General features: G+C 37.7%; 1 protein-coding gene across 2 annotated transcripts in view; it reads left to right on the top strand.

The window, feature by feature from the left end:
• TRPC4 (transient receptor potential cation channel subfamily C member 4) overlaps positions 1–14,369 on the top strand; it is a 205,492-nt gene that overhangs the window by 177,963 nt on the left and 13,160 nt on the right. For both annotated transcript variants that reach the window (XM_006065973.4, XM_006065971.4), the window contains exons 6-7: positions 3,880–4,193; positions 11,525–11,720. In XM_006065973.4, the coding sequence (XP_006066035.1) occupies positions 3,880–4,193; positions 11,525–11,720 (510 nt within the window). The remainder of the gene's footprint in view (positions 1–3,879; positions 4,194–11,524; positions 11,721–14,369) is intronic.

The following is a 14,369-nucleotide window of genomic DNA, read 5'->3' as shown; positions in this document are numbered from 1 at the left end:
TTTCATCATGAGGACATTGGCGTCATTCAAGAACATTAAGCCAGATTGCCTGCTTGGTCCTTTTAAAAGATGATCTGGAGGAAATAAATGATTGTAGGGACAAGATTCAAGGCAGGGATAAGAGTTAGAAGGCTATTATAATCATTTCTGTAGGGAATAGATTTCCTACAGAAGTAGATTTCCTACAAAAGTTCCTTTTGTAGGAAACTTTTTTTTAACAGTGAGGACACCAATGTAGAGGAGTAAGAACATTTATAAGATTTTGGTTTCAAAGGCTGGAAGTTTGCTAGAAAGGACTCTAGGATCAACCTCAAATGCTGCCTTAGGTGATTTACTGCCATCCACTGAGATGAAAAAGCATGAATTGTGAAGGTGTTTGAGGATGAAAAGAAGATGAGTTTCAATTCTGACCTGTGAGTTTGAGACACCCATGAGATATTTAAGAGAAAATGTCAAGAGGCAAGAGAATATAAAATATGAATGTATGTGCAACTTCTGGGCTGGAGATGAGTTATTGGGAGTTATTAGCATATAAGTGACAACTAAAATCACAGGAAATATCCAGGGAGAGTAGAAAGAATAAGAAGAGAAGGGCTCTGAGAAGTGAACTCGATGTTTAAGGTGCAAGTGAAGAAGCAGAGCCTGCTAAGAAGATTGACAAGAGCCATCACTCTGGCTGGAGGCAAACATACAAAGATGAAACATGAGTATAGATCTTGTGAATAAGTTTTAGAAAATAAAGCCAAAGGAAACTTTAAAATTCAAGTTAATCTTTTCATTCCTAACAGTAGGTGTGGAAAATATGTTTAATCACTGCAAAATTACCACTTTTCTGTACAGAGTCACAGAATAGCTTGGTTTGAAAGAAAATTTTTAATTGCTTCATAAAATAATGCCCTTCTTTAAAACCTAAGTGAAATGCACATAGATGTGAATGGCAGAAGAAAAATTAAAGAGTAAAGTTTAAAAAAATGAAATCAAGAGAGAATTCCTAAAATTTTATATCTCGGTTTATTGCTAACAGGAAACAAGGTTTCTGGGTCAGAGAACAGATAAATTCTTTACTTACAAAACAATCTTCACATTGTTCCCCCGTGCTCCAAGCTCACACAGGGCAACAGAAGAGAAGCCAGATGTGCCCTCCACATACATGAGTTTGCATCACAGGACAGCAATGGGGAAATGATGCGTCTCAGAGCTTATGTAGTACAGCTGGGCCTGCTGCCTATATTCCCCCTGGAGACGGAAAGAGAAAGACCTTCACCTTCTAAAGTGAACAAGTTCTCTCTGGGGAGGCAAAGGTCCCCCTGGATTATTATTCTTAGACGGAAAGCAGATGGTTCCAGGGAAGATATTTCTCAGTCTCTCAGGAGGTCTCTCTCTTTAATTTCCAAGTCTTCATTCAAACATCCTTTAACCCTGTGCTTAGTCGTTGAGTCGTGTCCAACTCTTTGTAACCCCATGGACTGTAGACAGTCAGGGTCCTCTGTCCACAGGGGATTCTCCAGGCAAGAATACTGGAGTGGGTTGCCACGCCCTCCTCCAGGGGAATCTTCCCAACCCAGGGATCGAATCCAGGTCTCCCGCATTGCAGGAGAATTCTTTACCTTTTGAGCCACCAGGGAAGCCCTCCTTTAACCCAAATACCAGCAATATTTTTCTCAGGACACCCTGACCAGGTATAAATGCTATTCACATAGCATTGTTTCTCATCATTTATCTGGAGTGCTGGACCCTGAAACAGTCCTGGATAATTATATAGGGGCAGAAGCTAGCATCTCATTTGCAAAATGGAAACCATCCTCTTATGAATTTGCAAGCCCCAGCTGAGAGAATTTGCTAAGAAGGGTTCTAAAGTACAGTAAGTCAATAGCAGAGCTGGAGTCAGTGACCACGTGACGATGGATTTTACATCCTACTGGCTCAAACGGGCTGTGATGCCTAGAACAAGGAATGGCATCTCCACTAGATTCAGTAACATCAAAGGATCCTTAGAGCTTGAACAACATATAATCTCTATTCATTGCCAGTCTCGTTAGCGCCAGATAGAATGTGTCACTTTCTCTTCTCTATTCCCACAGCAGTTAGTGTTCATCTCTCAGAGCATTTTTATTATAATTATCTGTTCCTTTCATCCTCATTTTTCCATGCATGAATACTTGATGGGATAAAATGTCTCTTGAGCACCTAGGACCTGCAGGGCATTGTGTTAAATGTGGTGAGAAATTCCAAGAAAACAGTTATATCTTTAAGAATGCTTATTGTTTAATATTTTGTACATTTTGAGGTATGGTCCTCAGCCATATAAGTTAAAAGAGAGAGAGATGATTAAGCATCAACAGAAGGCTAGATATTCTCTACTAAAATATGTGTGTCTTTCAAGAGAATGAGAAAAGGAAGGTTAATGTTATCTTAGTCTTTGAAGGAAAAGGTGGCATAAAATACAGGGTGGCGGGAAGGAACTGGAGAGAATTAGGTGAGGTTTGATACTGCAAGCTGTTACTCTAATACTCATTACAATGAATCAAAAATCTTATTTTCTTTTTTCTGTATCTTCAATCCTTAGCTATTTTATGCTGAAGCCATGCATGGGAATGCTTAAGAAGAGTTATCAGGATTTAAAAATAGAAAATAATTTCCTTCTAGTTCAAACTTGATTGTTTTAAATTGTCACTCAAGCAGGCATCTGAGTGTTGAACAAAATCAAGAACTTCTGAGGTATTTTCTCCCCAAGGAGATTTTAAAAAATACTATCTATTACTTTCAAGAGAATTAATTAATATTTGTAAAGGTCTTTGGTATAAAATGCAATATAAAAAGAATAGAAATACTCTGATGGTACTCATAGAGAAGTAATTTTTTTTTTCCTACATGATCATTAGGAAAAAAATGCAGTTGTCTAGACATTTTTAGTGATGTATATGAAAAAGAAAATGTAATTTATTGTTCAGTTGTTATACAGATATAACCATAGATGTTCATAATGTAGCATTTCAACATGTATTTGACCTTTTCTTGATAAGGATACAAATCTACTTTAAGATTACAAGGGATAAATTTCAATGTTCTCTTTCTATAGCCTGATATCAAAATAGTTCAAAGCTGACATTTTAATCATACTTTAAAAATAATTGCTCGTCAAAGTTTAATGTAGCAAATATTTTTCTCAAATCAAATGTTTTATCTAATTAGGGAATGTTCAAACAAATATCACACTTTCTACATATGAAATATTAAAATCAGCAACCCATTGATTTCCTGAGTGATTTCCAACTAAGGTTTTATGTACATTTAGGCTATAACAGATACAGAATTTAATGGTGATGCCCACATTAGTCATGACTACGTCCACGGCCACTACTTCCACTCATTTATATGTCATTTGTGTCCAACATGGATGCCTCTAGAATAGGCAAATGTGTCAAATATGGTAAGTGAAGTCATTGATTTTGTTCAAAGTGTAGCAGTTTTCCCCTATAATGTAGTTTTCTTTTTTATTATGATATCTCTATTTTTTCCAATATAAAATCAGACTGTTGTTTTTTTTCCTATATAACATTTTCCTTTTCTTTTTTTAATAGTTCTATTGGAAAGATCAAGGCCTGATGTACTCACAGATTAGCAAAGACTATAAATGACAAGGACAAACTAGGAAGGTCGCTTTGATTAAAGCTCATCCCTTATAAGGTCCTTTAGTAAACGTCTTATTTTTGTGTAGATTAGAAGTGCTGCCGCCTTCATGGAATACATCAGCTTCCTGCCAATAGGTCGTGGTGCTGAAGCCACCTGAAAAAAATCATCCTGGCCTGGGCTTGACAGATTTGTATGTATGTGTTTGTTTCATACTTTATTTTCTCCTTGTTTCTCTCTTTTCTCCAGTACAGTGCTCTTAATCCACGTGAATCTTGGGACATGTGGCACCCCACGCTGGTGGCTGAAGCTTTGTTTGCTATTGCAAATATATTCAGTTCCCTGCGTCTGATCTCACTGTTCACTGCAAATTCTCACCTGGGGCCTCTGCAAATATCTCTGGGAAGAATGCTCCTGGACATCTTGAAGTTTCTGTTCATCTACTGCCTCGTGCTGCTAGCATTTGCCAATGGCCTAAACCAGCTGTACTTCTATTATGAAGAAACAAAAGGGTTAAGCTGCAAAGGCATACGATGTGAAAAGCAGAATAACGCCTTTTCAACGTAAGTCTCATGGACTTTTCTCTTGGAAATATCGGTAGAATTTAAAGGGTATTTACATTTTGAAATTGAACCGTGACAAGTGGTTGCAAAGAAACACTGTGCTCAGTGGGGAAAACAGAGATATCTGGTACATCTAAGTCTTAGCAAAATGGTCTTTTCTTTTAAATGAGCTCATATAAAAGATAGCTATGTATGCTGTTTTATAAGGGGGAACAGAGAGAAATTCCCTGCTGGTTCAGTGGTCAGGGCTCCATGCTTCCATAGCAGGGGCCATGGCTTCAATTCCTGGACAGGGAACTAAAGTATCACATGTCGTGTGGCACCACCAAAAAAAAAAAAAACCCAACAACAACAGCAACAACAAAAACATCGCTGAGAGAAATTGGAGAAGACCTAAATAAATGGAGGGGCTTCCCTGATACCTCAGTTGGTGAAGAATTCACCTGTAATGCAGGAGACCTGGGTTTGATTCCTGGGTTGGGAAGATCCCCTGGAGAAGGGATGGGCTACCCACTCTAATATTTTGGGGCTTCCCTTGTGGCTCAGCTGCTAAAGAATCCACCTGCAATGCGGGAGACCTGGGTTTGATCCCTGGGTTGAGAAGATCCCCTGGAGAAGGGAAAGTCTACCCACTCCAGTATTCTGGCCTGGAGAATTCCATGGACTGTATAGTCCATGGGGTCGCAAAGAATCGGACACAAGTGAGTGACTTTCCCTTTCACTTCGAATAAATGGAGAAATATATTTTAAAAATATGAAATGTGGAGTAAAAAGGAACCTGTGTCTAGTAACAGCGTACAAGCACCCTAACAGATGGAATTTATGGAAAACCTATCATGGAAGAAAATCCAAATGCTTTTCAATCTTTGCTCAGGCGTTTTCCAGATACTGAAGTCCCTTCACGTGTCTGTGTTATTCTTAGGTTCCCTAGCCCAAAGTCTAAACATGGGGAAATAAATCAAACTAGAGACCTCAGGCTAACCTAGGCCATGATTCTGATGCGCATAAAACTCTCTGTGCCCTTACAGCTGATGAGCATCTGGTCTCTTGGTGTCTGATGAGCATCTGAGCATCTTGGTGTCAAGCTTCTGTAATTCTCACAGTCAGGCTTGCTGACAGCACACGTTCACGGCCACACTGTTTCAGGCTCACTTAGCCCTAATATGTGCCTGTGTCTACTTCCTTCCCCCTGTGATAAACAGTGAATTAGCAGATGAATTAGGAAGTTAGGTGATCTTCCTCTCCACAGTAATCACGTGAACACATGGTCATTTGGTAGATTCCTTTGAAAGTCAGATGGCCATTCTAGAATTTTATGTAATCTGAAAGAGTGCAGTAATTTCTCCAATGGGAGGAAATCAGTTATGTCCCATAAACTAAATTACTTTTGGTTAAAATAGTCTTTTTGGCTCAGTTCTGTATTTGTTTTATCTGTGATCCCAGTATTTAAAACCCCACTTTAATCCATCAACATCTGATTATTTGCACATAAGTTTTCATTGCAGTCTTAGCTGCCTCAAATCCATTCAGAGATAGATCTGATACAAACTATGAATCATGAAGAAAACAAAAAGTCATCCCAGCTCCACCTTGTCACTTCATCGCTTGCTCCAGCCTCTTTATTCTCCTGAGCTTAAGCAATTTCTCCAGTCCAACCAGTTTGCCCTGCTTTGTCATCTTCCTCGTGCTCTCTTCTCACCAGTTCAGCAGCGATTCATTGAAACCCCTTGCAGCAACATCCTGGTGATGAATGGCTTTGGACTGTGTCTCAGTTTTAATATCAGAACTTGTCTTTCTCCACTCACTTATGATCCTAGACTTGGCAATCTGCCCCTGGGAACAAGGATAAGGAATTCACAGTCATAGATCCCACCAACCTCTCCACTTCTTAGACTCAAATTCTGCCTGTAACAAAGTTCCTGGATGTTGACTGTCTGCTGATTGGCCTCCTGGATTTCTGATGGAAATAGAGACCCTTTTTCCATGCTCCATCTTTCACAACTCCCTAGTTACTCTGTGCTGTGTGCTCGGACACAGACTGCTTGCTAAGACAACCCTGTTGATATTTGCAGTCACATTCTTCTGATTCCATGCTTTGTCTTCCAGAAAAACTTCCACACAGCCCCTAGAACTGAGTTTCCTCCTCAGGTCTTCTTTAATTCAAGGAACATCTGTGGTTCCAAGACCCCACCCATTTTCAGACATTTTATTCATCTGCCATTAACAAGGGTTCTACCTAATCCCATCCTAATTTATGATCCATGAGATTCTCAGATATCTGCTTACCCTGTTACTGGTTTTGTGGTAAATGCTAACGTGTGTTGTGTGTGCTTGTGTTTAGTCGTTCAGTTGTGTCTGACTCTCTGTGACCCCATGGACTATAACCCACCAGGCTCCTCTATCCATGGACTTTTCCAGGCAAGAATACTGGAGTGGGTTTCCATTTCTTTCTCCAGAGGATCTTCCCGACCCAAGGATCAAACTTGCGTCTCCTGCATGTTCTGCATTGACAGATGCTTTACCACTCTGCCACATGGGAAGCCCCAAATGTTTACATATTGTGAGCTAATTTAAATATGTGTTTAGGAAGAATATGGCTAGAAAATCTGATGCAAAATATTTGATATAAATTTTCTTCTAAAATCAAACATGTTAAATAACTTTTAGCATATACTGACCAATGATTTTTCTCTATTACCATGAAAAGCAACCAATAAGTGCATATCAGTCAAATATTATAGGTCCAAATCATTCAACACCAGTAAATCAGGTGTTCTACCTGAATTTTCCCCCAGATAGCAGATGGTAAATCTGCAAGCAACAAATTATTTTTGTTCAAAGTTACAAAGAGTAACTAGTATGATTTCTTTTTATTTTGGCCATGCTTCATGGCATGCATGATCATAGTTTCCCAACCAGAGACTGAACCCAAGTCCCCTGCATTGTAAGGTGGATTCTTAATCCCTGGATCACCAGGGAAGTCCCACAATGATTGCTTTTCAATATTAATCTGCCTTACTAACTATCCTTCGACCCTGTTCAGTATCTCTGCAAAAACTCATCTGATAGATTTGGCCTTATGTGTCTAAGAGACAACTTCTGTATTCAGTTCACACCACTAGCACAGACCTTTCTCCCTAAATCTGTAAGTCCAACTGTCTTTTGAACAGCTCTTCATGCAAATGTCCTAAACATTGAAGCCCAATCAAAGAAATCTCATGAGAGTCTCTCAAAACATTTTTCTTCCTCCTCCTCAACTCCTTTTCTTAGTCAATGCTACCACAACCCATCCAGATACTTAAATCAAAAACTAGATCCTCCCGTCCCCGAACCCCCGCCCCACACACAGTCAGTCTGCAAATGTCTACTCCTGCTCTTTTTCATCTCGGGCCCTCTTCCCTTGCTCACTCCCTCTGCCTAAATCCAAGTTCCCTGGCCCCTGGTCCCTGCCTTCCTTGACATGTCTTCTGTCCCGTTGCCTGCATGATCTTTCTAAACCAAAACCTTGACGCTCCCGTATTTAAAATATCTCAATAGTTTCTTGTTCCTTATTGGATTCAGTCAGATTTCTTAGCTTGACATACCAAGTCCTCAGTGATCTGCCCCGGCTTCCTTTTTTAGCTTCATCTTTTCTCGATTCCCCAATAACACATTACTCTTCAACATTTTCTAATGGGTTAAGCTGTCCCTAAAAAGGTCATACTATTCTCTCATCTCAGAATGCTCTTGTTCTGCCCTCTTATTTGGTGAAGTTTTATTCTGGATTTCAAAACCCATCTCAGAGGTACCTTTTCCGGATGCCTTTCTGATCCCCTCCTGACTGTGAGCTTCCAGTGGGAACAGACTGTGATCTGCCTTCTGTGTCTCCCCATGCATTTGCCCACCAGCAAGGGGGCTCTTCTACTCCTTTAATGGTTTCAGCTTGTTTTCTCTGATGTGGATAGAACTACATGTTGCTAAAAGACACCAAATGTTTGGTCACTGAAAGTAATCTGCATACAATTTTAAATCAATAGTCTCTGGTTAAGAGGCTCTCTCTCTTATGAATACAGAGGTATGGACTTCGTGACAGATATTTTCTCACTAAGAAAAAAGCCATTAATGTTGATTGGAGCTGCATTCCTGATAACTGGAACTGGCCAACTGAGGTCATACTTTGTTTTAATATACCTTATTTCTTATAAACTAGGAATGAAACAAGTCATATGTCATATTAATTTATATTTCCTCATTGGTTTCACCCCAAGAATAGAGGAAAATTCAGCTGTGGAATACATGACTTTTTTTTTTTTTCCCCACTTGTTCTCTTTCTCTTGTTATAAGTATTTAACTGAGGAGCAAGCTTGTTTTAGGAATTGAGAAATAGCCTCAAGAAGCAAGAGACAAAATATTACTTTTAGGATGGCAAAGCTATAGCAGTTGCCAAATCTTAGTCTTTAACCAAGATGTCATACTACTATGCTTTGATTAAGTGTGGCATTATCCTGGAAAGCTTTCTGTGCTTATCTTTCCATAGAATTAGGAAAATATTGTCCCATAATGGCAATCTGAAATGTGATGTAGCTAATGGCTCATCAGTTTATGGGCAATGTTGCTATCAATAATTATGAAAGCAGTTTTAGAAACAATGGTTTTGAAATATTAATGTAGATTGCCTTTTTAATCCATGCAATATGAGAAGAATTAACTAAGAAATACCAGTGTCCTGATACCAGGGTCTTGATTCATCTAAAAGTACATATATTTTGGTTAAGTGGAACTATTCTGCAAATCTTACTTCTGATTCATTCAACTGAAAAAATGAAAATAAAAATAAGAATGAAATTCAGAATTAACCATAAAATTTCATCTTATTTTGAATTTTCTTGTTTTCAAATTTTAATTAAATATGTAAATAAATGTTTTGCCAAAGAGTTTGCTAATATCCTAATGATAAAAAGTTCTTATTTAGGTAGAAGAAAATCAGAATTATTCAACCATTATAATCCATTTACTCTCTATTCCTTTTTTATTTGAATATTTAGAAAAGTAACTGCTATGAGATTTATGTGGCAACATTTTATACAATTAATTATATCATTCATGTAACTTTTCTCTGAACTGCTATTGAGGTTAGGGAAAAACCAGTTGAATTATACTTTATATTCACAGTGAGAATGTACACTATTTAGGAAGAAAGAACAACATCATTTTGCATTGAAGCCAATGACACTGTCATTAATCTTAGAAACTGTCCTTAAAGCTACTGAAAATAAAGAACTCATGGCCTTGGGTCAATTCTGAAAGTTTTCAAAGAATAACTTATAGTGGCCTTTGTCTGAGGCCAATGAATTATATTAAACTTTCCCTGATATTGTTAGAATCTGGCATCTGATAGTCCTTTAAAAGTATGGCAGAAACCAACACAACATTGTAAAGCAATTATCCTCCAATTAAAAATAAATAAATTTAAAAAAGAAACGGTACAAAAATGAATCACAAAATCTGTGAATAAATCTTAAGTGTCAACTGTATTAAACAATTATATATGCAGTTAAAAAATAGGATAGAATTATAATAAATGATACTTTTTCAAAAATTAAAAAAAAGTTATATATGGTGAACTCTTCCCAATGTACATCCCAGTTGACAAGACAAGGTCTGATTGAGGTTGATCACATTAAAACCTTTAAGATAATTTGCCCCACTGAGAGTCCAACAACCCTAGCAAAATAATTCAATAAGGAACCGTTGCATTTCCTATCCTATAATTAAAATTTTACTATACAATTAAACACATGAAATGGTTTATGTAAAAAAAAAATTCAGAAAAGAAATCCTGAACATCAGTTAAGGCATCCGTAGTGGGATTATCCTGGTTATCCAGATGAGAAATCCATAGACTGCGTCAAGTAATAGGAGTTTGGTATAAGAATCTGGCACAGGATTATATCCATTAGATTCTCTGAGCAAGGGCTGACCTGAGCAAGGGCTGACCTTAGCAAGGGCTGGACCTTGGAATTTTTTACTCTGAGAATCGATATTAACATGACTCAGCTACTCCACATTACTCTCTTCAGGGTTTACTTATTACCTGGCTTATTTATTCTCTATTCTGTTTCTTAGTGTGTGTTGTGTCAAAACTTTGGCTTCCTCATAATTCCAAGGATCCTAGTTCTACATCGTAACTTCTGTCATTTCAGCGCCTTTTAACAACTACCTCATTCTCTTGCTGTTTCTAAGATAAAACTTTGACAGAGGGGAGAACTGATAGTTTAAACTCATCTTTGCATGTCAGCCCATACCACAGTCCACTGGCCTCACCTGAATTTGCTCTCCTTGGAGCACTTGACCACTGAAATCCTGCCTCCTTAGTCACCATGCCAGGCATAAGATACTTTTTGCTTTTGTTTTCACAATGTAACTACAGTCTTGTTTTAACCATTTCTCAAAGACTCTTAAGAGTTCTATTGTCTTTTATTATATTAAGGTGTTATAATGATCCTACTGAAATAGTTCTTCATTTGAGTTCAGACACTCTTCATCTTTTTCCATTTTGGGAGTAAATTAAAAAAAAAATTTTTTTTAATGTTCCCTGAAATATTAAAAAATAGCAAATTTGATTATCTGAGCATTCAGAGACATCTTGTCATCTTACAGGATTTACTCTGTCTAACTTTAATTGTAAATGTGGAAATCCATAGTGATAACACTATTTTAGTCCTTTTATAATCAAAAAGGAAAAATCAGGTAAAAGTACTTACATTTTTTAAAGACTAAGCCTAAGGATCTATAATTTATCAACTGTCACTCAGTGCCCTGGGACAGAGGTTTGCAAACTTGTTATGAAAAGGACAGGTAGTACATATTTTAGGCTTTGTAGGCCATCTGTTCTCTGTTGCAATTAGTCACCTCTGCCATCGTAACAGAAAAGGAACTGTAGACAGTGGATAAATGAGTTGGTATGGGTATGCTTCAATAAAACTTTATTTATGCACATTGAAATGTGAATTCATTTAAAATTTTCACATGTCATGAAATACCACTCTTCTTTTGATTTTTTTCTGACCATTTGAAAAAGTAAAAACAATTCTTAACTCAAGGCCATACAGAAACAGGCTACAGGCCTGATTTGTCATCGCTAGTCCAGGAAACTAAATAGCTTTCAAAGCTCTAGGAAAATTAGGTACACATGTGTGCAGTATAAGGAAACAGTATTCTTGGATTCTTTTTATTAAGTTTATTTTAAATTAATCAAATATAAACTAATAGTAATCATATTCTATCATCCTATCTTACTGTATAATGGTTCTATTAGTATAGTTATTAGTGTCATTTTGTCTTTATTCCAGGTTATTTGAGACACTTCAGTCCCTGTTTTGGTCAATATTTGGGCTCATCAACTTATATGTGACCAATGTCAAAGCGCAGCATGAATTCACCGAATTTGTTGGTGCCACCATGTTTGGGACATACAACGTCATCTCTCTGGTTGTCCTGCTTAACATGTTAATAGCTATGATGAATAATTCTTACCAACTTATTGCTGTAAGTTGAATCACTCCCCTCCTAGAATGTGTTGTTAGCTATACTCCACCCTATTATAATTGGTAATACAATCTGTAACTGCTATGAATGAAACAAATCAGAATTATAAATGGTCAATATGATGTTTATAAGCACTATTACCATACTTGGCTATATACTAATTTAATTTTTCATATTACATATGATTATACTAAATCTAACCTGCGAGGCAATCATTGGCTATGGCAAGCAGTAGATGAGGTATGGGCTATGAACAGGCAACTCATCTCTATATAATGCCTTTTGGGTTTTGCATTGTCTCTGACCATCTAATCTACAGTCTTCATAAAAGCAAACTCATACCAGCTTTGCAAGGTACAAGTGCTAGCCCAGAGAGGAATCTGAGTGAAAAAGCACAGGATTTTGTTTCTTAAAGCCCAGAAAAAAGTCACTGAGGAGTAACACTGAATGCTGCAGCAGAATATACAATACCATATGTGTTTATTTGAAACTCTAGAATGCAAACAGCCTAGCTTATTTATTCATTCATTCAATAAAATCTTATTGAGCTCTTATTCTGTTGCCAGGTATGGTCCTAGGAACTAGAAATATTGCAATGAATAAGAACAACAAAGCCCTTTATCCCTTTGAACTTGCATACTAGTGATCTGTCTGTGGCCATTAGAAACAGTGATAGAACAAATCTGTATTGAAATATATATCTTAAGACTTAAATATATATCTTAAGACTTTCATATGTATACTTTAGACAAATAGCATCATATAAGAATAATTATAGGTTGCCCATTTACTCCATAAATAACTGCAATTATATTGCATCTTTGAATCTATTGCTAATTCTCTGGGATGTCATTATTGTTATTTTGAGAAACAGCACTCCTAATTTTAATTAAACTCTCTTTATGGAAGCAAGATGCCTGTCACAGATGAAAAACTGCCTAAGACGTTAAGAATAAATGAATTTTATTTACGGATTCCCAGACTGAAGCATTCCCACTGAATATACTTAGGCCCAGGGCTTTCCAGGTGGTGCAGTGGTAAAGAATCCACCTGCCAATGGAGGAGATGCAGGAGAAGTGGGTTTGAACCCTGGATTGGGAAGACCCCTGGAGAAGGATATGGTAACTCCAGTATTCTTGCCTAGGAAATCCAATGGACAGAGGAGCCTGGAGGGCTGTAGTCCATGAGGTTGCAGACAGTCAGACACAACTTAGCGACTAAGTAACAACAATGGGAAGATGAGTAGCAGAGGTGACTTTAGTCATCACTAGCCTGGAACTTTCTACCTTCAGTTTTTCCAATCACTCGATGGTTTAATATTGTTACAGACTGTTTCAGAATCCCAAGCCTTGAACTGAGGAAGAGTCTGCTTTGTGACCGCAGTAACAGAACATAATGAGGTCAGGATAATCATTAACTTGTGACTCCCTGGAAATGAGAAGGAGCAGAAGCTACTCACAGGCCAACATTTCACCAGTGTGACTGCCTTTTTATGACCTGAAGCCAATTTTACTCATTTCCATTCTCCATGGCTACAGCAAACAGTATCTACTTCCCTTCATTAATGCTTGTTTAGAAAGATTGGGAAGGAGATAGAAATGGGAGAGAAGAGACAAAGGGAGGGAAGCTATGGCTTCTGTGGATCTATCTATCCATTCATCCAATCAGATGTCTGCTAAGAAACAATGAAGACCATGCATTTTCTAGACATGGGAAGCCTGTTGAAAGCACTATCTGTCCAGTGTCTAGACTAAAATCCACATTATTCAGAGTAGAAATGTATGCACTCATCAGCACACAGCAATTTAGGAATATTAGAATGAAGTATAGTCTAATTTTTCCTACTTTAAAACTCGAGGGTTTTTAAAATAATATTGGATTGGCCAAAAAGTTCATTCGGATTCTTCCATGGCATCATGCGAGAAAACCCTAGCAAACTTTTTGGCCAACCCAATATTAACGGGTTAAGATGATCTATTTTGAATTTGTATGTATGCCCAGTTTCTGCCACCTCCTACTTTCCAGATTTTCTGCTTAAATAAGATTTGTGGCTAATTTAAGAGGAGACTGACTGCCCCATATCTAATTGCCACAAATGTTCCTAAGTTTTTCCAGGCAATTAACAAAGTAGAATCATTAATAAACAATCAGGGAGAATGCCTCAGCCTTGTGGGTGGTCACTAGACATACTCTTATCTGGTACTGTTTGGCCAAGGTTAAGTCAAGATTCAATGCTGTGTCAAAGGCCTGTTGTACATTTGAGGAACTGCTGAGTTTATGCCTGTTGCCTAAAGATGGACAAGATGTATTCAAATGGAAACATATCAAGTAAGACTTTTCCAGAAAACAACAGAAGTATGAGCCGTGGGCATCTACCTAGGCAAGGTGTCAAGGCCTTGGGAAGACATAAAGCCCTGCTTGAGGCTAGAATCTAATGAAACTGAGCTAATATAAGCCTACAAGCATGAGAAATGAAGATTCATCTTCAGGTCATTCATCTCCAGTCTCTTTAACATGGAATTATTTTAGCTGTCTGTTTCCTGGAAGAGGGAAGGATGAAAAGTGATAAGAGAGTTGTGACTCCTTTTTAGGCTAAGCCATTGTCTAAAGTGTTTAGATGACTATCTCTGGGAGTCAGCCTTGTGTTTA

This window comes from Bubalus bubalis, chromosome 13, assembly GCF_019923935.1.
Source record: "Bubalus bubalis isolate 160015118507 breed Murrah chromosome 13, NDDB_SH_1, whole genome shotgun sequence".
NCBI classification, from domain to species: Eukaryota; Metazoa; Chordata; class Mammalia; order Artiodactyla; family Bovidae; genus Bubalus; species Bubalus bubalis.
Note: the sequence above shows the minus strand (reverse complement) of the source record. Positions and strands in the feature narration are given on the sequence as shown.